General features: G+C 45.9%; 1 protein-coding gene and 1 long non-coding RNA gene across 7 annotated transcripts in view; one reads left to right on the top strand and one right to left on the bottom strand.

Moving 5' to 3' along the window:
• Positions 1–4,086, bottom strand: part of LOC149748602 (uncharacterized) — a 19,565-nt gene extending 15,479 nt beyond the window's left edge. Inside the window, exons 1-2 of one of the 2 annotated variants that reach the window (XR_016394191.1) lie at positions 812–4,086; positions 346–512 (exon numbers count right to left, since the gene is read on the bottom strand). This is a non-coding gene — a long non-coding RNA (uncharacterized LOC149748602). The remainder of the gene's footprint in view (positions 1–345; positions 513–811) is intronic. The other variant, XR_016394190.1, reaches the window with a different exon arrangement.
• On the top strand, positions 3,098–24,266 carry CYP27C1 (cytochrome P450 family 27 subfamily C member 1). 5 transcript variants are annotated; one of them, XM_089916909.1, is made up of 9 exons: positions 3,098–3,646; positions 9,311–9,428; positions 10,258–10,377; positions 11,717–11,926; positions 12,628–12,791; positions 16,056–16,222; positions 17,938–18,016; positions 18,554–18,757; positions 23,455–24,266. In XM_089916909.1, exons 1-9 carry the CDS (start codon positions 3,386–3,388, stop codon positions 23,569–23,571), a joined length of 1,440 nt encoding a protein of 479 aa, XP_089773035.1. In that variant the 5' UTR covers positions 3,098–3,385; the 3' UTR covers positions 23,572–24,266. The 5 variants fall into 5 exon arrangements, with proteins under 5 accessions (XP_089773035.1, XP_030618245.1, XP_089773038.1 ...); XM_030762385.2 differs by having other exon boundaries at positions 3,248–3,646; positions 9,238–9,428; positions 10,178–10,377; XM_089916912.1 differs by having other exon boundaries at positions 3,516–3,646; positions 10,178–10,377.

Here is a 24,266-nt window from a genome sequence, read left to right as displayed (position 1 = left end):
TAGTGCCTGATGCTCGATACATGTCTACTAAATATGTATTTGGCCCGTATTAAGCACTTGTATTTAACGCGTGTATTTACATGTAAGAACATGTATTCAATAATACTACTACACATATTACCCACGTGTTTGGCAGCTTAACAACTGCTTCTAAGGCTTTGCTGGTTGATGAACCCCACTGGAGAATTCCCACATAGCTTTCTCTCTTTTTTTTTTATTTATTTTTTTGGCCGAAGTGCACGGCTTGCGGGATCTCAGTTCCCTGACCAGGGACTGAACCCGGGCCGTGGCAGTGAAAGCCCCAAGTCCTAACCACTGGACCACCAGGGAAGTCCCCCCACATACCTTTGCAGGAAGTTTTTCCTCTTTGCCTGAACTAACGGGGATTGTTGTGGCCGGGTGTCAGCAGTGCCTTAAATAGCACCTTCTTATTCACAGGAAGGAGGATTTGAGAACTTTCAGTTCTGGACTTTGTCTTATTTTCTTGCTGTTCTGTCTTTTTACTGATGGGTCTGGGGAAGAAACAAGATCACACCATTAATTCGTTTTTAAAAGACATCATTGATTCTTCAAATGAAACCGGACAGTGGGCAAGGAATCCGAGCACAGGAAACGAGCATGGGTGAGAGATATTTCACCCAGACGGGAGCAAGCTTGGTAAATTATTCCTACCCCACCATGACCAGCAAGTTTGGGTTTTGGAATTCAGAACCTTGCTTTCTAGAATGTCTTGTACGGTAGTTATCTTTTCAGAGATCCAGTTTGATCATCCCTGTTCTATTCCAAGAATACTTCATTGAACTTTGCTTACCTAACAGCGCCCATATTCCAGTTCTGCATCCTGAGATGTGTCCGAGGTCGCCTTGATTAGAGTTTTGAGAGATGTTAAATACTATCTCTTGGTTTTACTTCCACAGATGACTAATAATTTGTGTGTTTATTTGTCTAACTTTCAGAGGGCAATCTTATTTTCCTTTTTTGTTGGGTAAAGGCAGCTCATTGTTTCCCTAAGTACTGCCAACAGACTGGTTTTCTTGAGGGAAAACATCTGTACAAAGTCTGGTTTCAGGTCATACTTGGACAGATGGTGCTGTTCTGTGTACTTGAAGTTGGAGTCTCATTTCTGTTTCTCTTGCTTACTGGGGCGGTGGGGGGGGGGGAAGGAACAAACACATGGATGGTATTTTCCTATTCTGGAAAAAATTTTTTTCAGTTATTTTTTACTTATGTTTAAGATTGTTATAACATTCCATCCTTTATTTCCTCCCCACTAGAGTTCCCCACAGCTATGAGACTCATTTGTTTTAAATAACCTTTTTTTTTTAAAAAAAAAAAAATAAAGCAATATTCATTAGAAGGAAGTTGGATAGACCAAAGTAACAGTTACTTTTACAATTATTTTTGATTAGCACACAAAAAATTCTCCCAATCTGAATGATTTAGTCTATGTCTGGATTCAAGTATGTTTTCCACTAATAATAGTTAGCCGCAAAACAGTATCCTGTTCTATTGCAGAATTTCTGATTGATAATTTATACCAATGTACTGAGGCTCTAAAATAGCCTCTTGCTTTCTTTCACTGAGCTTGAGGCAAATATCAAGAACGGATAACTTTATTTGTATCCACAATTTTGAAACTAGCTTTAGGAGACATGAGAGCAGGGGTGCTCTGTGAAAACCTGTGTCTATGTACCGTGAAATCGTTCTTCCTCCTTATCTTTCTTTATATCCTTTTCCCTAATAGAGAACTAGCTGTGTTTTAAACCATTATATACGTAAATCTATTTTGAACAGTTCCTTGTCTAGAATGGACTGAATTGCCTTTTGCATATATGGTTCTTTAATGATTTCTTTGCTCCTGAGGAGCAGTAACCCTCAGAAATACTTCAAAAAATCTCTAGGAACAAAGTGATTGTGCCATTCTTCATACTCTGCCTCTTGAATCTGAGCCCTCTCTTCAAACCTTGCCTAAAAGTCTCCTTCTTTCAGGAGGTCTCTCTCCTGCACCATCGCTTCCTACCTTATAAGTGGATGTGATCGCCCTGCCCACAAATTCCAATCATATTCTCTACTAGTTTTATGGCACTTATGCTAATCTGGTGTGTATTTGTGTACTGTTTTATTCTTCTTGTGGGTTATGAGCTCCTTAAAGGCAGGTTTAATATCTTATTCTTTGAGCCCCTTGCAGCTACAGTGCCTTATAAATAAGAGTTGCTAAGTATTTATTAATCAAATTCTAGAAACGGAATAACTCTGGTCTTCTTTGTTTCACTTACTTACTTAACAAATATTTAAATGAAATGTACATTTAACAGAGTTGTAAAGGTACAAACTACTAATCAAAAAGTAACAATACTTCGTAGACTTTTTTTTTTTTAACGTTTAGATGCAGGAGTACAAACTGTTATGAAATCTTTAAATAATGTTCTCAGTTTTCAGAGTAAGTTGTTGAATTGCTAGCTTAGAATCTGGGCTCCCTTCCTGAAACCAGATGACACATTTCTTGCCCCTCCCATGCCAAGGGCCCCTCCCATGCCAAGGGCCCCTCCCTCTTTGTGGGCGCGGGCTTCCCTTCTGCAGCTTGGCACTGAGATCTAAACCTATATTGGCAAAGTCCTCTTTCTTCTCACCTTCACGTGGAGGTGTGTTCATTTCTCTAAGCATTGTGCAACAGGACCAGTCCTTGTGGGAGACCAGAAAAAAAAAAGCCAAATGTTCAAAGAAAAGTCCCTCACCCCTCACCATACTTCTCACTAGCACTTCCAATGTGTACTGTGTGCTCGGATAAAACTGAGACCCATAAAATCCATCAATAGAGACAGCATAGTTTTCATTATGGAAACTTGTGCTAAAATAATAATGTGGTCATTTTACAATACTGTGAACTACTGCAAGGTCATCTAACATTTTTGTTCTCATTTTGTGATTGAATTATAATTGTACAACTTGAAATCACAAAGAAGTGTTTTTTAAAATACAAAAAGAGCAAATTAGCGTTCTTCCGTAAACCCTCTATAGTAATTTTTAAGGAGGGAAATAATTTAAAATATCCCAGTAGGCTTTTCTTTCTTTCTTTCTTTTTTTTTTTTTTGGCCATGCTTGGAAGTGGGGTTGACCTTAAAACTTTTTGGTCTCAAAGAACGCTTAATTAATCTGATGTGAAGAAAAAATAATAATCGCTTTATTTCTCTGGCAGTCTAATCACAGACCACCCCCTTTTCCCCAGCCTTAGGGGAGGGAGCGTTTAATAACGGCCTGTGTAAACTGATGCCCAGGCCGTAAGAGTTCGCAGGAGCTCTGCTCGAACAAGTTAAAACCAAGCAAAGAGCAAAGGGCGGCCCTCGAAACAAAAAACTGCTCAAAGCAGCCAACGCAGTGGATCGCAATGGCTCTGCTGGCGCGGATCCTCAAAGCCCGTCTGAGCCCGGCGCCCGAGCGGGGCCCTTGGCAGCCTCGGCCCACGGACGCCAGGCTCCCGGCGAGGGCGCGGGCCGAGGACAAAGGAGTCGGGCGGCCGGGGGCGCCGCGGGCCGGGGGCCGGGCAGAGGGACCCCGGAGCCTCGCCGCCATGCCGGGGCCCCGGACCCTCGCCAACCTGGTGGAGCTCTTCTGGAAGGACGGCTTCAGCCGCATCCACGAGATCCAGGTAGCTGCGCGCGGGAGACCGGGAGCGCGAGGGGGCTCGCTCCGGCGGGAAGGCGCCGGGGACGAGGCCCGGGGAGGGAGCGCCGGGAAGGGGAACCGGGGAGAGGAAACCGGGGAGGGAGCGCAGGGGAGGGGACCCGGGACAGGATCCTGCGGAGGAGCGCCGGGGAGGGGACCCGGGACAGGATCCTGGGGAGGGAGCTCTGGAGAGGGGACCCGGGAGAGGATCCTGGGGAGGCAGCTCCGGAGAGGGGACCCGGGAGAGGAAACCAGGGAGGGAGCGCCGGGGAGGGGATCCGGGGAGAGGATCCCGGGGAGGGAGAGCCAGAGAGGGGACCCGGGAGAGGATCACGGGGAGGCAGCGCCGGAGAGGGGATCCGGGGAGAGGAAACCCGGGAGGGAGCGCCGGGGAGGGGACCCGGGGAGAGGAAACCGGGGAGGGATTCCGGGGAGGGGGCGCCGGGGAGGATTCCAGGGAGGGAGCGCCGGGGAGGGGGCCCGAGGAGGCACCGGGGAGGGGCGCCGGAGGAGGGGGTCACGGGCAGGGGCCGCCCTGGAGCCGCTGCTCCCCCATGCGCCGTACGCTCCGGCGGGCTGGCCTGCGGAGTCGGGGCGCCGAGAGCCGCCGCCCGGCCTCCCGGGACCGTCCCGAGGGAGGCCCGTGAGCAGCGCCTCTCCCGCGGTGGGTGACAAGCCCTGCGGGTCTTTACGCGGCCGAGGACAGGTTGCGTTTGTTCCTAGTCCTTTTTGTTTGTGTTTTATAATTGAAAGAAAACACAACAACTTAAAAATAACAGCGAGGGGTTCGGAGGCTCCGAGTTACGTGATCTCTAAGTGATGGGAAGACAAACGAAAGTTCGTGAACCTCGGCGTCAAGCCAGGTCTGGGCAGGGACTTAGGAAGAACCCAACCGGTCCAGCAACCCCGTCGGAGTGTTGGGAGCCCGCTCGTTGTACGGTGGCTCACCTTGATCCTGAGTTTTGCCCTTCCCGTGCCCACCTCAAATCGCGTCTTTCATTGCAAGGTGATCCCCACCTTTCAGCGTCGTCAAATCCATTCTCTCCCATTTCCTGTGGTAGCTGCTCGCTGCTTGCCTCCGTCATTTTCTCAGGGCTCCCACCCCAGCACCCGCTGTGATTTCTGGGACCTGGGCCTTTTGACCTCGTCCAAGAACACCCTCCTTCCCCACTACTCACTTCTTTTTGTTCAGAGCTTACCCTTCAACCTTCAGAAACTTCTCAGAGGAAGCTTTTTGTAACCACCCACCTGGGTTTTGGTCATTCGTTCATACATTCATTCCCTCAACCCTTAACCTACATGATGGCGCAGAGGCCACAGCTACAGCTGGAGAAGCAGAAACTTCATTGATAGAAAAACAAAACCAAAAACAGTGGGGCAAGAGGAACAATCTTAATTTGACTGAAATTCCAGTTGGCCCCTCCTCTCCGTGCCCCACATGAACTCTACACGATTTCTCCCCAAACATGTTTCTGGGGGTCAAAAATGATTTTTTTCTGTTCCATGTGGAATCTGAACATAAGGTATCAAGATGATAGTTTTCAAATACGGTAAAAAAAAAAATTGTTATTTATTTATTGACAAGTTCAATACAGGTTGCTGTAGACTGGAGCATTGGTTGTTTACTAGAGCTGGTTGTTCTAGTAAAACCCTCTCCCCGAGCTCTCCAGGTCACCCATAAGGCATTTCTAAGGAGGAAGAGAATTATTCTGTTACCTCAAGTCCAGTTTCCTTTCACTCAACTTGTGATCACAGAATGCTGTCTCACAAGGGATTCATCTATAGGGTCCAGGTCTTTCACTTTACATGTGGAAAAGGCCCCAAAGTGTCAGCTGAGTGACTTGCCCACAGTCACATAGCTGGTTAGTGGCAGAGCAGACACAGTGATCAAGGTCGCCAGGTATGACAGAGCAGGAGGGTCCTGCGTTACATAGCAGCCCTTTACAAGCACCTGTGGAATCTTGGCCAATCAGTTCTTCTCTCTGGACCACAGTTTCCTCCTCTGTGCAGGAGTCTAACAATCCTCATCCATCTCACGGGTTATTGTGAGGTCGTGTGATCAGGGCTGTGGAAGGGCTTTGTAAACTGTAATAATAACCAATACATAAGAAGAATGAACAGTTCTGGAGCTCTTTTCATGTGCCAGGCACAGTTTTAAGTCCTCCATGTGAGGTAATCTCTATTATTTCTCCATTTTGCAGGTGAGGAAACTGAGACACAGTGGAACCTAACTTCCCAAAGTCACCCAGCTAGTAAACTGTGAGCTGAGATTCCAACTCCAGAGTCTGTGCTCCAGCTGGCTACACAAACTGAGTCTGTGGCTGACTGTATCATTCCTTGGCCCTCCACCAAAAAGGGCCGTAAACTACCTGTGTCCTTCATCTCGTTCTTTTTGCCCCTTGGTCAGTGGCTCCCTTGTCTGATTGTGCCCATTCAGTAGCTGGATGTGCCCGAGGAGTGGCCCATCTCCCAGTAGTTCCGGTAACAGTCATCCTATCAGAGACCTGGAGAAATACCCTTTTGGGGTCACCTGTTTGTTAGGCAGAGTGATCCCTTGGCACCTGACACATCCCAGTTGAGTCTGAGTGTCTTCATCTCCAGGCAGCAGGACTTCAACTAGGTCCACAAAGAAGCAAACAGCTTCTACCTGAGGGCAGAAGAGTGGAGAGATGACAGACCCTCTGGCCCGCCATTTCCGTGGTTGAGAGTTGGGGTGATAAGAAATGTTGGCAGATGCCAAAGAGGGGTGTAGTCATTTTCCCCATGCTTAGCCCTGCCTATGTCATGCTTTTTTTTTTTTGACCACACCACACAGCATGCGGGTTATTAGTTCCCTGACCAGGGATCTAACCCATGCCCCCTACATTGGAAGCATGGATTCTTAACCACTGGACTGCCAGGGAAGTCCCCATGCCTATGTCATGCTGAGCCATGCTGGAGGGTACTTTCTCTCCTTCTTTCTTTAATTATTTAACCCATTTACATTTATTGTGATTTCTTTTTTTGGTAACAACTTCATTGAGATATAATTCACATATCATACAATTCTCCCACTTAAAGTATACAACCATCACCACAATCAATTATAGAACATTTTCATAACCTTAAAAAGAAACCCCATATTGTATTCTTTAGCAATCACTCCCCAACCCTCTCATTCCCCCAGCCTTAAGCAACCACTAATAATTTACTTTCTGTCTTTATAGACCTATTCTGGACATTTCATATAAATGGAATCATATAATGTGTGGTCTTTTTTGTCTGGCTTCTTTCACTGAGCATAATGTTTTCAAGTTCACCCATGTTGTAACATGTATTAGTACCTCATTCCTGTTTATGAACAAATAATATTCCAGTGTGTGGATAGACCACATTTTGTTTACTTATTCATCAGTTGATAGACATTTGGATTGTTTCTACCTTTTGGCTGTTATGTTTTCATTTTTTGGGTATATATCTAGGCGTGAAATTGCTGTGTCAAATAGTAACTCTGTATTTAACCTTTTGAGGAATTGCTAGACTGTTCTAAAGTGGCTGCACTATTTTATATTCCAGCAACAGTGCAAGAGGGTTTTGATTTCTCCACATCCTTGCCAATACTTGTTATTATTACCTGCCCTTTTGATCATAAGCATCCTAGTATGTGGGAAGTGATATCTCATTGTGGTTTTGATTTGCATTTCCCTAATGACTAATGACATTGAGCTTCTTTTCATGTGCTTATTAGATATTTTGATACCTTCTTTGGAGAAATGTCCATTCAAATAATTGCCCAGTTTTTAATTGGGTTATTTGTTGTTGTTGTTTTTTACTGTTGGGTTATAGTAGTATTTTTATATATTCTAGACATAAATCTCTTATCAAATATGTACTTTGCAAATATTTTCTCCATTCTAGGGATTGTCTTTCACTTTCTTTGTAATGTTCTTTGACGTTACGCACATTTTAAAATTTTGATGATGTCCAATCATCTGTTTTTTTCTTTTGTTGCTTGTTCTTTTGGTATCATATCTTAAGACACGATTGCCAAATCCAAGGTCATGAATATTTATCCCTATGTTTTTGTCCAAGAGTTTTGTGGTTTTAGCTCTTGCATTTAGTCTTTGGTCCACTTTGAGGTAGTTTTTGTATGTGGTGTGAGATAAGGGTACAAATTATTTTTTGTTTGTGGCTATCCAATTTTCCCAGCATCTTTTGTTAAAGAGGCTATTCTTTCCCATTTAATTGTCTTGGCACCCTTTTTGAAAATCCATTGACCTTAGATGTATGGGTTTATTTCTGGGGTCTCAATTCTATTCCAATGACTTAGATGTCCATCCTTATGCCAGTAGCACACTGTCTTCATTACTTTTATAGTAACCTTTGAAATAGGGAACTGTGAGTCCTTCAACTTTGTTCTTCTTTTTTAGGATTGTTTTTGCGGTTCTGAATCACTGGAATTCTGATAGGGATTATGTTGAATTTATGGATCAGTTTGAGAAGTATTGCCATCTTAATAATATTAAATCTTCCATTCCATTGACATGGAATAAATAAATTCCGTTTATGTAGGTCTTTAATTTCTTTCAATGATCTTTTGCAGTTTTCAGAGTGTAAGTTTTACACTTATTTTATTAAATGTATTCCCAAGTATTTTATTCTTTATGATGCTATTGTAAATGGAATTGCTTTCTTAATTTTATTTTTGGATTGTTCATTGCTAGTGTGTGGAAATACAATTGAATTTTGTATATTGATCTTATATCTGGCAAGCTTACTGAACATGTTTTTTAGCAGATATCTTAGAATTTTCTACACGCCAAATCACGTCACATGTGAATAGAGACAGCTTTACTTCTCCCTTTCCAATCTGGGTGCCTTTCCTTTCATTTTTCTGCTGGGGGCATTTTTACAGGTTTATTACAGATTTCCTGCAGGGAGCTTTCTTCACAGGGCAGGCTGGGCGGCTGCTGTGTGTCTGAATGAAAGGGGCAGGCAGACCCTGTTTGACTCAGGACAGTCAAGACCCTGCAGTTCATCTACATCCACATTCCTCTCACATTGCTTCACACAGCTAAGGTTTTTTTAAACACACATCTTTAAAGAACTAAGAAAACTTCTATGAATATGATTAATGATGTGAAAATATGTTTACCTCAGGAATACTTAAAGCAACCACTCTGTTTTTGTTTTAATTAATATTTTTTGGAGTAGAGTTGATTTACATTGTTGGGTTAGTTTCTGCTGTACAGAGAAGTGAATCAGTTATACATATACATACATCCACTCTTTTTTAGATTCTGTTCCCATGTAGGTCATTACAGAGTACTGAGTAGAGTTCCCTGTGCTAGACAGTAGGTCCTTATTAGTTATCTAGTGTGTATATGTCAATCCCAATCTCTCAGTTTAATCCCTGCCCCCTCCTTTCCCCCTTGGTAACCGTAAGTAAAGTGGCCACTCTGATTCAGTTCTGCATAATGCAGAGCTTCCCTCTGCCCCAGTTTTCTGCTCCCCTAACATCCAGGAATGTCCATGTCAAAGGTATATCATATCTGTGTATTTTTTTCCTTTTCTGATTTCTCCATGGTTTTGCAGCAGAAACATACACGGGAATATGGAAAAATCTTCAAGTCTCACTTTGGTCCTCAGTTTGTAGTATCTGTTGCAGACAGAGACCTGGTGGCTCAGGTGCTCCGGGCAGAGGGGGCCGCGCCCCAGAGAGCCAACATGGGGTCCTGGCAGGAGTACCGAGACTTACGGGGCAGATCCACCGGGCTCATCTCCGCGTGAGTATGTGAGGCCAGGCTGAGACATGAGCAGGAGCGGGGAGCCCAGGGACGCTCCCCCTCCCTGAACGCTGGGCTCCTAAAAACAGCTATTAATAAAGCACAGAACTCGCAGTGGAATAGTATCAAAAGAGCCTCACGTGTGATCTCCCCAAATCTCCTAAAACCCTCTGGGAAGAGATTTGGTGGCAGGGACAAGGTGGGGAACCCACTAGCCGAGTGATGGAGAGGAGCCATTTTTCAAGGAACACTTTGTGGCTTTAGGTGTCCTTTCGGTGACCACTGAGGGGGCTGAAGCTCACAGAGCCCATCTGTGGACAGGGGTGAGGGTGGTGAGCTGTTTTAGGAGACCTCCAGAAGGGGCTACGAACTTCAGCATTGATCGCCATGTGATGATGTTCCTGCCTTATAACAGACTATGGTTATTATACACCTTTGTGTCTTCCAAGAGTGAATCGGTACAGCCTCAGGTAGGGAGGAGAAAACAGAGCATCTGCAGATCCCCTGGTCCAAATCCCTTTGGTTTAGAAATTCTATTTTTGGCTCTTTTGATATACATGTCCTTACACATGAACTGGGGAGTAATACCATCACTCCCCTCTCTTTGCAGTGTCTGTCCTGTCTTCATCCCCTTTGGGCTGGCAGATCTTGTTGACTCTTTATTGCTGGGAAATTTTTGCAGAGATACTCTGAATTCCTTCCTAGAATATCACTATAAGTAAGATTATTTGGAATTCACTTTATTCTAGGGAGGGTGAACAGTGGCTCAAGATGAGAAGTGTGTTGAGACAAAGAATTCTGAAACCGAAAGATGTGGCCATTTTTGCAGGAGAAATCAACCAAGTTATTGCTGATTTAATTAAAAGAATCTACTTCCTCAAGAGCCAGGCAGAAGATGGGGAGACTGTGACCAACATCAATGACCTTTTCTTCAAATATTCAATGGAAGGTAGGTGAACTCAGGAGGTGGGGAAGATGGAAGAATGGACATTTTACCAAAATATGGTTCTTATCACTCATTGAGCATCTCCTGTGTCCCAGACAATGTGCTAAGCCCTATACATACGTACATGTAATTGTCACAGTGCTCTAAATGGAACCAGGTTGACTGACACTGTTTTACAAATGGGGGAACTGAAAAACTAACCCCCATTTTTAGTGGCAGAAACTTAGTTTCAAATTGACGTCTCTCTAACTCAAGAACCATGCTCCTAATTACTACACATTTTGTTTTAGCATAGTTTTAAAAGCAACAGGAGTCTAGAGGGCATGTACCACAATCATTCTAACTTTTAAAATCCATGTTAGATGGGTAGCACATTCCCATGGTTCAAAAATCAAACCCAAAAAGTACTTATGGAAAAGTCGCCCTCTCTCCTGACCCAGCTAGGTCACCAGCTTCTTCAAGGGATATTGTATTTACATACAAAGAAATATGAGTATGAGTGTGAGCATTCTTTTTACTTAAAAAAAAATCGATAGCATACCAAATATTTTTTCTGTACCTGGGTTTTTGGAGAACTCTATTAGCTTTCCCATTTTTATTTTTATTTATGGCTGCATTGCGCGTGCCATGTGGAACTTCCCTGACCAGGGATGGAACCCGTGCCCCCTGCAGTGGAAGCACGGAGTCTTAACCACTGGACCACCAGGGAAGCCCAGATTTCCCATTAAAAAAAAAAAAGTTTCTTCAAATTTAAGTTAACTTTTTAAAGTTCTGGTATTAATGCTCTCTAAAAATAGTAACAAAATCAACAGAGAAGTGTTGTAAACACACTGAAAAATCCTCCCCATCCCTGGTTCACAGAGGCCCTTTCCTCTGCCCCCTTAGCTCGTCCTGGGGCTCCCCGAAGTGTGGCCAGGAGGAGCCACCTTTCAACTCCCCAAAGTTGGGCAACTGGCTGAAAGGTTGGGAGTTTTGCCTTGTGGGTCTTGAACAGACTGTTGAGCTGAGGACGCACTGAGGCAGAGGGTTTATCAGCATTGAACCCACAGCGCCCTGGGGGTCAGGACCTGGTAGAGAAAACCTCAGGGGTAGGCACCTGGATCACTTCTTTTTTTAATTTTTATTTTTTTGGCTGCACTGCGAGGCTTGTGGGATCTTAGTTCCCCGACCAGGGATGAAACCCAGGTCCCCTGCAGTGGAAGCGAGGAGTCCTAACCACTGGACCACCAGGGAAGTCCCTGGACCACTTTTGAAAGTTACATTTATGGCCAGGTATCGTATATTGATGCTGTGAATGGTCTAGAAGAAGAAGAAGAAGGGTTGTAACCTCTCTCCCGCGCAGGAGTGGCCACCATTCTTTACGAGAGTCGTCTGGGCTGCCTGGAGAACAGCGTCCCGCAGGCGACAATGGACTACATCGAGGCCCTGGAGCTCATGTTCTGCACGTTCAAGATGTCCATGTACGCCGGTGCCATCCCTAGGTGGCTCCGCCCGCTCATCCCCAAGCCCTGGCGGGAATTCTGCAGGTCCTGGGATGGACTCTTCAAATTCAGTAAGAGAAAAGTCAGGGCACCTTTTGTAGAAGCAGATGGACCTGACTTTCCTCCTAGTTGTGTATCTAACACTCACACAGACAGTGGGTATTACTGTAGGGGATTCCCCAATGGAGTTACGTGCTATTTTGACTCAAGAACTTTTAGATTGGTTTCTCGAATGAGCAAAAAGCACGTGGGTTGTGACTACAAGTAATGTGACAGATTTCTCACTTTTTAAAAAAATAAATTTATTTATTTAATTTATTTATTATTTTTGGCTGCATTGGGTCTTTGTTGCTGCGCGTGGGCTTTCTCTAGTTGTGGCGAATGGGGGCTACTCTTTGTTGTGGTGCACAGGCTTCTCCTTGTGGTGGCTTCTCTTGTTGTGGAGCATGGGCTCTAGGCACGCGGGCTCAATAGTTGTGGCACGTGGGCTCAGTAGTTGTGGCACGCGGGCTCAGTAGTTGTGGCACGCGGGCTCAGTAGTTGTGGCATGCGGGCTCAGTAGTTGTGGCTCACAGGCTCTAGAGCTCAGGCTCAGTAGTTGTGGTGCACGGGCTTAGTTGCTCTGCGGCATGTGGGATCTTCCCAGACCAGGGCTCGAACTAGTGTCCCCTGCATTGTCGGGTGGATTCTTAACCACTGCACCTCCAGGGAAGCCCTGAAGAGACGATTCTTAACCAAAACTTCTTTCAAAAGAAACACTGTTTTCAAACAGGCCAAATTCACGTTGACAACAAGCTGAGGGACATACAGTGCCAAATGGACCGAGGGGAGAGAGCGAGAGGGGGCCTGCTCACGTACCTCTTCCTCAGCCAGGAGCTGACACGGGAGGAAATCTACGCCAACATGACCGAGATGCTGCTGGCTGGCGTGGACACGGTGAGCTCTCAGCTTTCCTTTCTTCTCAGCAGAGCACAGTTAAAGCTGGGGGCCTTTCCGAGGAATCCGACAGATGGCAGATACTTTAAGAGGACCATGCTTGTTTGTACTAGCTGAATGTCTGCTTCACTGCTGAGGGTCTCCAGGAGAAAACTCGACCTTTTTTCTTTTCTTTAATATAAATAAAGGTGCACGATGAATTCTGTAAATAACATAACCCAATTCTATTACCACACACACAAAGTAGCAATATGTTTTAAAGTTTAAAATCATTCCTGATTTGCAAACATTTCTCCATTGTTTCATAATATCAGAAACGAAGGGACTTCCCTGGCGGTCCAGTGGTTAAGACTTTGCCTTTCAGTGCAGCGGGTGTGGGCTCGATCCCTGGTCGAGGAGCTAAGATCCCCCGTGCCTTGCGGCCAAAAATCCAAAACATAAAACAAAAGCAGGAGTGTAACAAATTCAATAAAGACTTTAAAAGTAGTCCACATCAAAAAAATCTTAAAAAACAAAAAAGAAATGAAAAGGGCACAGACATTAAAAACCCTCTTACTTATCATTCAAACTATTCCGGGCTATGGAGAACTTCCCAGTTCATTTGATAAAGTCGGCATAACTTCAAAACCTGCTAAAGAAAGCATAAAGAGAGAAAAGTTTACTAAGCAGTTTGACTTATGAATATGCACATATATCATTTTTAAATCCTAGTGAATAGATTCAGTTCGTGGAGCAGATGAATAATACGCTATGACCAACGAGGGCTCAATATCAGAATGAAACAAAGCATTGCCCGTTGATTTGGAGGCAATTCCCTACCCTATTACTAAGTGAGAAATGAAGATGCAGGAAAGCATGCATATCCTGTGTTCCTGTTAGTAAGACAGTGGCCCCCGTCCCATCTGTCCACGTGCACGTGTGTATCGCTGATTGCTGGACGTGGAGGAAAGTATGGAGCCTGCACCCTGGACGGTTAACATGGGTTCCTGGGCTGGGGCGGGGCTGGTACAGGGGTGTGGAAGCCAAGTTCCTTCCAAAAACTTATGTATAATCTGATACATTTACTCAAGTCTAAAAAATGGTATATTTGTGGGTATATGTACAGAAAAAGTTTAAAATTTGCTAAAAGAAAGTGGTGAAATAAGAAAAAGAAGGGCCAGGCTTTTGGTAATTGGTGGAAGAGAAGTCAGTTGAGTGAAATAATTAAGATTAAGACAGTAAATTTGGTGATTTACTGTGTCTCCAACGCACATCTGTAAGCACCCTTCTGTTCACACAGAATCCTCTGAGGTAGGTGTTACTGTCTTCATTTAACAGGTGGGGAAATGAAACAGCTAAGCTTCCCTCAAGGTTTTTCCTTCACAGGAGTGCTTCCCGGACTTGAGGAAAGCACAAATCTCCTTTTTAGAGGTAGACAAAAACCCCATGGTTGACATTTTTATTATGAAGTCACTTAAACATGTAAAAGCAAAAAACTTCACATAAAGTCATTATTCTTATGGATCATCTTTAACAATAAAACAAAAAGTATATAAATTAAATACAAACGAATCAATGCGGACAATGCAAGCGATGAAAGTTCTGATTAACCGTGTGAATGTGACAGTGTGGGTTTGCTTGAGTGGAGAAGCAATGATGGAATGAACGGCCTTGTATCTAAGCTGATTCAGATGCATGCTACTGTTGCCCCCTGGTGGTAACTAAGAGCATCACCGTGAGACGGAGGGCAGAGAGGACTCGTTCCTACGTGAAGGGAACATCTTGAAACTTCACGCTCATTTTCTAAAATGTTATTTTAAAAACCCAACTTCATTGCAGCATAATTTATGCACGATAAACTGCATCCATTTAAACGGTACAATTCGATACAGATTGTTGACTGATACAGGAGAAGCACAGATGCAATCATTTTTGAAACCAGCACTGAAGTTAAGATACTGGATGTTGCTACCACCTCTGCAAGTTCCTTACCCCCATTTCAGTCCATCCCTCCCATAACCCCTGCCCCCCCCACCCCCCAACCCCCCCCCCCCCGGCAACCGCCTTCTGACACTGTGTCATAACAGTTTGCGGTTTTCTAGAAATCAGTTTGCATTTTTCTAGAAATTTATATAAATGGAATTATACAGTATGTATTTTGTGTCTGACTTCCTTCACTCAGCAAAATGATTTTGAAATTCATGGATGTTGTTGCCTGTAAAAGTAGTTTATTCTTTTTTATTACTGGACAGTATTCCATTGTATGGCTATACCACATTTGGTTTTTCCATGAATATGTGATTTTAATAGAAATTTTCTGTTCTCTTCATAGGAAGCATCTAAATTATTTCCTTCTCATTTATAAGGAAGAACTTGCACGTTACATTGTATATTACAGGAGAGCTTGCCCTCTAAAAATACATAATATCTATTAGAGGGAAATAACATCAGTATGGCCTACTTAAGTTAGATTTTTTTTAGGTGAAAGAAAGGGCACTTATACTGTGGATTTTCCTTGTTTACAAGAGAGTGTACTACAGTCACATAGGTAATAGTATTGATTTTAGTGAAAATCTTGGAATCTAGGGTATAAAATAGAATTATTTATTCTCAATAACCAGAAATGTAATTCTTCAGTTTAGGAAGTGGTATAAACAATGATACTGCTTTGTGCAAATGCCATTCAATCCTTATATGGTGCTTTGCTTGATAAGTGCGTGGGAACAACGATGGACCAGTAATAGTCCTGTGACCACCACCTCCCATCCCCCTCTCCCCCATCTCTTCTAGATTAGGGCAACCAGAGCAGCCCTTGCCCAGCCATGGGCCTGCAGGATGCAGTTCTCGGGCTGATGGGCAGCCTCAGGTCCTTTCTAGCAAAACTCAGGTGACCCTTGTAGAGAAGGTCGAAGAAAGTTCTAGGCACAACTTCCAGGCTTGACCAGCGTTCCTACGTGCTCTCAAACTCCATGGAAGAAGAGGCAGATTGCTCTTCAATGATTTTTTAAAGTTCCAAAATAATTTTTCCTGTGGCTCTTCATTGAAAGAGCGCTTGAATCCCATCGTTGATGTTACTTTACAAAAACCTCTGTCAGTTTTTTTCCAGGAGGAGTTAAGGGAGATCATCTTTTGTTTCAGTAAGCCATAAAATGCTCCGATGGACTTACATGGGCGTGGCTTTGCACCTGTGCTTATTCTCCCATGACTTCACGTCCGATGTTGCCTGCGCCTGAAATCCTTGATTTTACTCACCCACGTGCCTGTGTCTGCCGGTTTCTTTATTAGACATCGTTCACGTTGTCCTGGGCAGTGTATCTCCTCGCGAGGCACCCGGAAGTGCAGCAGACCGTGTACCGGGAGATAGTGAGGAATTTGGGGGAAAGGCATGTTCCCACGGCTGCAGACGTCCCCAAAGTCCCACTGGTCCGAGCTCTGCTTAAGGAAACCTTGAGGTAAAAGGCTCACCAAAATTCATGTCAAAAACCGTGTCCGTTAAGTCTCTGATTCTTTATCACGATGAATGTGCTTTTGACCTAAAAACTGGGTCCTAAACCAATACTCCAGCGACCCTCGGTGGCAGAAATGTTTAGGAAGGAGGGACTCATGACCATTTTATTTCCTCTCTGCCCTCGACAGAGCAGCAGAAAGGCGATTCTGTTTTACACTTAGAAATATTCATTTCTTCATAAAGATCTTTAGAGCCATCCTCGAACTTTGTCCTCACTCTAGACATTTGTTTCATCAACTGTTTCCCAGTGTGTTCCTCTGGGGATAAAGCAGAACAGGACTGACTGTCAGGAAAATGTTCTGGGCTGAGTGGCCAGTTACTGGACGTGCTTACTGCACTCCTTGTGTGAATGTCTAGTCAAGGTGCAGACACCAAGTAGTGAGGCTTGTTTACTTCCGGACAGGACTTTACTGACCCTGGGAAACGCTGGAGCGTGAGGGATACGGGTGGTCTTGGGCAGGCTTGGGTGGGAGGTGGGATTAGGTGACTAGTGAAGGTTCTTCCTCCTGTGAGGCTCAGGATCGTGACCACAGCATGCCTCTGTGGAGGAAATGCTGTGACACGGAGCAAAGGTTATTCACAGAGTACACACTAAAATAATGCTTTTAAACCTGACTCGATAATGATATTTCAAGTTGGCTTGCATCTTCCATCTTCAGCATGCTGTTTAATCTCAAAAAAAAAAAAAAAAAAAAGGAGAGAGAGAGAAAGAAAGAAAAAAAAAAGCCAGCTGTGTGTTAACTGGTATTTGTCAATTAAAATTTATTCAGTTGGGCTTCCCTGGTGGCGCAGTGGTTGAGAGTCTGCCTGCCGATGCAGGGGACACGGGTTCGTGCCCCAGTCCAGGAGGATCCCACATACCACAGAGTGGCTGGGCCCGTGAGCCATGGCTGCTGAGCCTGCGCGTCCGGAGCCTGTGCTCCGCAACGGGAGAGGCCACGGCAGTGAGAGGCCCGCGTACGGCAAAAAAAAAAAAAAAAAAAAAAAGTTTATTCAGCGTTTTCGTAGGATCACTTCCCAGAGAATCCAAAAACTGATGTAGCATTTCTCAGAATCTATTTCTTGGAGCCCTGAGTCCTATGAACTATTCCTTGATAAAGGGGTCCCACGCTTGCACAGATTTCAGAAATTCAGCATTATTCCTCTTGGAACTTGCCCGGTGGTGCAGTGGTTGAGAATCCGCCTGCCAATGCAGGGGACACGGGTTCGATCCCTGGTTGGGGAAGATCCCACATGCCGTGGAGCAACTGAGCCCGTGTGCCACAACTACTGAAGCCCGCGCGCCTAGAGCCCGTGCTCCGCAACAAGAGAAGCCACTACAATGAGAAGCCCATGCGCTGCAACAAAGACCCAACACAGCCAATAAATAAATAAATAAATTTATTTAAAAAAAAAAAAGAATTATTCCTCTTGGGAGCACAGTAGCATTTTAAAGGCTTTGCTTTGTGTTCTATAAATTTTTTTTGACTGTGAGGCCCCAGAATACTTGCTGGGAAAAGCTAGGGAGCCCATGAAGATCCTTGCAAGATTTCCTGGTTGAAACTGTAGCATGTGTTACTTTTTAGAAAATGAAAATGGCAATATATCCAGACTTTTAAATGTTTAGTAACATATTTTGAAAGTCACCGCTCCCTTCCTGTCCCCGTTGGCTCTTTCTAGGCTGTTTCCAGTGCTGCCGGGGAATGGCCGGGTCACCCAGGAAGACCTGGTTGTTGGCGGGTATCTGATTCCCAGAGGCGTGAGTTTGGCGGACGTGGCGGGGCTGGGCTGAGCAGGGGCGGTTGGATTGGAAATTTGCTTCCACGTTTCGGATGTCCCTGTACCTAAGCAAATATCTGTAGATGTCCTTTTCTTCTGCATATATTTTTATGATGAAGATGGGGCTTTACGAGCAAGGAGATGTGGAGTGTGTGATGCTGCTCTGGCAAAAACAAAGGCAGATATTTCTGTAGCTCGCAGGCCTATTCAACCCTCCCTCTCCACCCCCACCCCCACCCCCCGCCGGAGGCCCCATGGAAGCAGCAGTTCCCTCCGGGGAGAGTTTCTGAAGGACTTGAATTGCCTTCTCTGTGGCTGCGTTGATGTTCATTCCGGGTAGGGTGTGAATTGAAGGGGGACCTGCCATCCCGGGTCTGCATGGCCTCTTGGGCCCTTACATGACTCATCCTGGCCCGAAGCATCTCTGGAGGGTCGGTCCAGCTGGGGCTATGGCCTCTGCTCTGCTTTCCCTTGACTAAGTTCTTTATTACTTTTCTGGTGAAAACGGTTTGCTCAGACCCAGCTGGCCCTCTGCCACTATGCCACCTCCTACGAGGATGAGAACTTCCCTCGGGCCAAGGAGTTCCGGCCTGAGCGCTGGCTGCGGCCAGGAAACCTGCGCAGGGTTGACAATTTCGGGTCCATCCCCTTCGGCTACGGGGCTCGAAGCTGCATCGGGCGGAGGATTGCAGAACTGGAGATCCACCTCCTTGTGATTCAGGTAGGGCCTGCGGGCTGGGCTTCATCCAGGTGACTGGGCTCCGTTGCTGGATCAAGACTTAGGGGAAAACAAGGAAACAGGATTTTGAAAACTTTCAGAGCTTCCTGTTAAATCTCTTTTATGTGTTAAAATGCCTCCCCTCCCCCTGCAGTAGCCGCCTGTAGCCCCATGGCCACCTGCCTTGTTCCTTTCTTCCTTGGAGTCACATGGGCAGAACTGGGATGTGTGTGTGTGTGTGTGTGTGTGTGTGTGTGTGTGTGTGTGTGTAGCAGGGGTGGGTGGTTACAGGAGCCCAAGCACTCCCACAGGGGTTCTGCAGAAAGGCTAGTGGAAGGTGTCCAGCAAGCGGCCCTCAAACATTATGGACCATCCCGTCACCAGGAGCCCCTCGAAATCAGGTTCCTGGGCCCCGGCCACAGAGAGAATCACTTGGTGGGTCTGGGGTGGGGCTCTGGGCGATTCTGATGTCAGTGGTCTAAGGAAGTGCACGTGGTGGGGCACGGGGGATCTCTACTTCTGCTGGTGGCTGTGTCTGCTGTTTAAGCCCCGGCCTCCCAGGCCTCCTTCCTTCAGAGCTTGTCACTGTCACCGTCACCATGGAGGAAGTCACGCTCACCCCCTGCCGCCCCCTCAGCACCTCGTTTTCTGTGAATCAGCCTTTTAAGCAGGGAGGTGGCTCTCAAGCTTGTTTGGGTTTTGAAACACCAGCAAGGCTTGGTTTTGGTGAGAGAATACCTTCCATGCAAATCTCTAAATGCTCAAGTGTTTACTTCTGCGCTTGTCCAGTATCTGAGCTCAGGCTGCGGCAGGAACTAAATAATGTCTGAAGGAAATTTCATGAAAGAAAAGCCCGCAGTAGAGAAAATTCTATCCATTAGCCTTTCCTGCAGATTTGGGGAGCCTGCCATGGAAAACCTAGGTCCAAGTTTCGGGAGCTATGACTCCAGGCTTTGGAAGCACGCGGGGATGACCTGGGGACCCATCTCCCCATTTCACCGATGAGGAAGCTGAGGCTCAGGGAGTTGGAGCCACTTGCCACGGTTGCCGCGTGGCAGGTGCAGGGCACGAGGCACGTGTCCTGTCTCCTGCCTGCATTTCCCCTCATGTCACTGGGGTGTTTCCTGCAGGCCGGCAGAGCCCAGGGCAGAGCACTCAGGGGTTGGGACCTTTACGGACGATGGCATCAGAGAGCGTAATGGATGGGGAAGCCTGGCCGGCCTGTGGGGGATTGTGGGCATGGGAGGCAGGCTCAGAGGGCTGGAGGAGGTGAGGGGCCACGGCCACGGGGTGGGTGTGGAAGGGGGTGAGGAGGACACCAGCCGGGCCCACCTGGCTCTGGTGGGAAAGCTCCGGGGACCTGGTGAGACCAGCAGAAGCGGGCACCGGCCTGTCCCTCGGTCGTCCCACCTCTGTGGGCACATGGGTGGCTGCAGTCCTCCCAGGCGAGAGGTGTCTCTTCCAGGGCAGCTGTCCCGGGCAGCGGTGGGCCCCATGGACGCTGGCCAGACCCAGTCATGCCCAAGGTGAGAGGCATCTCCGTGTGGAGGATGGACTCCAACCCCAGCTCTGCCAGTTTGTGGTTCCGACACTGCTGAGCATGTTTCCTCATCCACAAAATGGGCCAAATACCTGCCTTTTGGGTGTGTGAGGAATAAAAATAGTCTAAGCAGAGTCTGTGTTGTCTGCACACCTGCTCTCAGTGTCTGCTCACGGGGACTGTGTTTGGGAAGGTCCTGGCCCCATCAGTGCTGCTGTGTGTTCCACAACCATGTCTCCGACGGGCAGAGGCCATTTCCAGGCAGCCTTTCGGGGGGGCTGACTGCTTGCTGGATGCTTCCCGCTTCTGACGGCCTGGACAGCCATAGTGGATGCTGAGGGCATGAGGGCACAGACGGTGGAGTGGGAACAGGGTCAGAAACTGGGTGTTTGGTGGTGGTGATGGGGGTTTTATTTGTTTGCTACTATAACATACACGGGTACCTGCTACAGTTCTTGCTTCAAGAGCCCTCATTTCTACTTGTGCAAGTATAGAGAGGGAACATCATTGTTTGTAATTGCCAAGAGGAAAAAAAAAAAGAAACAGAAGGCACAAATAAACAGTACTAGGAATGAGAAAGGAGACATAGCTACAAATGCAGTTGATCTTTTTTTTAAATCAAGAAAATACTGCAAACAGCTTTTTTACCAATACATCTGAAGACTTAGATAAAATGTACAATTTACTAGAAAAGGTGTAAATTACCCAAATGGGCTCAAAAGAAAGAGAACAGACCTTGAATACATTGAGTCGGTAGTAAAAATATCTACCACCAAATGTTCCAGACCTAGACAGTTTTATTGGCAAGTTTTATCAAACCTCCAATGAACGGGTGGAGGTTTGATAAATAGAAATACAAAATACAAACACAAATAGAAAATAGAAAAAGGAAGTCTTGTTTTTATGAGACTTGTATAACCTTGAGAGTCACAACCCGGAATGGATAAAATAAGAAAGAAAAACTACAGGCCAATCTGATTTATGAACAAAGATGAAAAATACCTTAAATGAAAAATTGGCAAGCCAAATCCAGCAATGTATGGACCAGAAATGCACCGTCACCAAATCAGGTTTGTTCAGGAATGCAAGAATGGCCCACCTCAAGACAGAATTCACCACAATGACAAATTAAGGGAGAAAAACTTTATGACCCTCTCCCAAAATAATTGATAAAATTCAACACCCATTCATGAAGAAACTCTCTTAGCACACCTGTAATGGAAGGGCTTTCGTTAAGCAAATAAAGAGTGTCTATCCCAACAAAACAGCGACTTATGCCTGTGGCCTATGGGAGGGGAAGGTTTGGCTTTAATGCTGCAATATTAATGTGTTTCCTTGAAATCAGGAACAAGACATTCATATTGCATGGAGAGTGGTTAGAGGATACACCCTTGCTCCTTGGGAACTGGAGACTTGAGGTGGAAGGGGGGCCTTGTTTTTTGGCTTTTACATCTCCTGTGTAGTTTTCATTTTTCAATGAGCATGTACTGCCACTCAGAAAGGAAAAAGGCCCTGTGGGATGTTGGCCATGGAGTGAGGAGACCTGTGTGTGATTCTTTCCTCTGCCACATGGGAATGCGCGAGCAGTCCTGTGAGGTCAGAACAAAGGGTCAGAGATTAGATGTTGAGGTGAAGGCATCTCGATGCCAGAATGTTCTAGAGCTGCCTAAATACAGGTCATTCAGCTTGGCTCTCTAACAATGACAAAGTAATGACTTTAGCCTGTGTCTTCAGTGCAGCCCTGCTCCCTGCCTGACCTCCATCCCCGGAGCCCCAACTCACCCAGAGGACCCATCAGTGGGTTTTGCTGCTTTACCTGGGAGACCGGGCTGGAGAGTCAGGGTGGGCTGGGATGTTTGCATCCCATGTGACAATATAGGTTCTCCAGCACTGATGCTGTCTTAGGAGGTTGGAGCAGGGGAGGGATGAATGGCTGGTCTGCTACCCTGCACTGTCCCCACCGGCCCTTGAGCAAGGCCCTGCCTCCCCTCCAGGAACCAATGTAGTTTTGACAGAGGTCCTTAGAGCAGGTTGCCTTTTGGGAGATTAGTGCTTGAGGCTGACAGATACTTAAGTGTTCTTTAAAACGTCCCAGTTTCACCCTGAGAGGTAGGGCTGCTTCTCCTTTTGAACTGCAGAAGTGAGAAATGGAATCAAAGGTGCAAATGAAGAATATTTAAATTAAAGACAGTAATGGATAAAGTCTGACGGCTGTGCCCCTGCTGTGTCCTTACCACCACTGAAGTGGCTGCAGACTCCAAACCAGCAGGAACCCTGGAATTTCACTTTGTTCCTCTTTCCTCCTTGCTCCTTTGATCCCTTCTTTTTCTAGACCTACAGCGGAAGTAATACAGTTAGAACTTTGAACTAGCTAATAAAGTGTAAGTCATTTGAACATCTGGTACTGAACAAAGTTCATGTGCCCGACGCGCAGTGAGGCCAAACAAACCAACATGTCTGAGTTTCAAGCAGAGAAAGGTTTATTGCAGGGCCAAGCAAGGACGTGGGTGGCTTATGCCCCCCAAACCCCGAACTCCTTGATGGTTTGTGGGGAGAAGCTTTTACAGGCAAAATTTGGGGTAAGGGCTGCAGGGCTGATTGGTTGGTGGTGAGGTAACTGGGCGGGGCTCCAGGAATCTCGTGCTCATCCTGAAGTTACCATCCTCCACCTGGTGGGGGGACCTTAGTTCTGCAGAAGTGCTCAAAGATACTGTAACGTATATCTCTTGAGGAGGAACCAGAACCCAGCCCCAAGCCTGCACTGTTGTTTCTTGACTGCTCCTCCCTTGTTTCTGCATCCCCTCCCTTCCCTAATTAGTAACTGCTCGAGTCCCCTCTTTGGAACTCAGGGAAGGTCAAGGAAGTCGTATGAAGCCTATTTCCTCCAAGCAGGAAATGGGGACATGGAAAGGTTTTTGTGCCCAGGAGCCCCACAGGGTCCTGCTCAGTTTAAATTCTGATTGCGTATCTTTGTCCCATGGGCCTTGTTGCTCAGTGGGCATGCTGGGCTCCTGTATAGGACCTGATGCCCTGTTTCCCACATCTCTCGTTCCCTTGGCTCCCTGCAGCTGGGGCTGTCACAGGAGTATGGGCACTCCAGCAGTGCTGTGAATTTTCTGCTTCCCAATTTTGAAGTCCTTCTCTCTCTTTCTCTTCTTAGTTGCTTCAACGTTTTGAGATCAAAATATCTCCATGGACTAAAACTGTTCATGCAAAAACCCATGGGCTTCTGATGCCAGGGGAGCCCATCCACGTGCGTTTTGTTAACAGAAAGTGAGCCTGGCGTTTTCACCCAGCTGCCAGACCGACACACACCAGGTGTTCGTGGGCCACGGATGATGGTGAGGGAGAAAAGGATCCCTTCTGGGGGCTGTCTTGGTTATAAATTGGCCTCCTGGTTTCTGGGAGGCTTTGAAATCTTTATGCAAAGTAATGTGAGAAGATTGCTTTACTTTTGCATACCAGAGTTGCCTTTTCTTTTTTTTTTTTTGGAGAAACAGCTGTTGCGAAGCCAGTGGCACTGAATTCTCATGCCTCATACGGTGTCTTACCCTTGGACTCACTATTCACTTACCCATAGTCTCCTCTGCATTTGGGCCAGGAAATGTTGGCATACATATAGATTCAGTGCTTGAATATACCTTCTCTAATACTGCATCCGGGACTGCCTGTTAGGATACAATTCCAACTTCTTGTTTTTAATTTGAAGAGGAAACATTAAGAGACCTCTGTAGAACAGACCTGTGGTTGCCAGGGGGGAGGAGAGGTGAGGGAGGGAAGGATTGGGAGTTCGGAATTAGCTCTATAGCACGGGGGGCTATATTCAATATCCTGTGATAAACCATAAAGGAAAAGAACATGAACAAGAATGTGTGTATGTATAACTGAGTCACTTTGTTACATAGCAGAAATTATCACAACACTGTAAATGAACTACAATAAAATAAGTTAGAAAAAAAAAAAAAAAGGAAT

Source organism: Delphinapterus leucas, chromosome 8 (genome assembly GCF_059928025.1).
Source record: "Delphinapterus leucas isolate spDelLeu-1000000601 "Yukka" chromosome 8, BTC_Dleu_Yukka2, whole genome shotgun sequence".
Taxonomy (NCBI): domain Eukaryota; kingdom Metazoa; phylum Chordata; class Mammalia; order Artiodactyla; family Monodontidae; genus Delphinapterus; species Delphinapterus leucas.
This window is presented reverse-complemented; position numbering and strand designations above follow the sequence as displayed.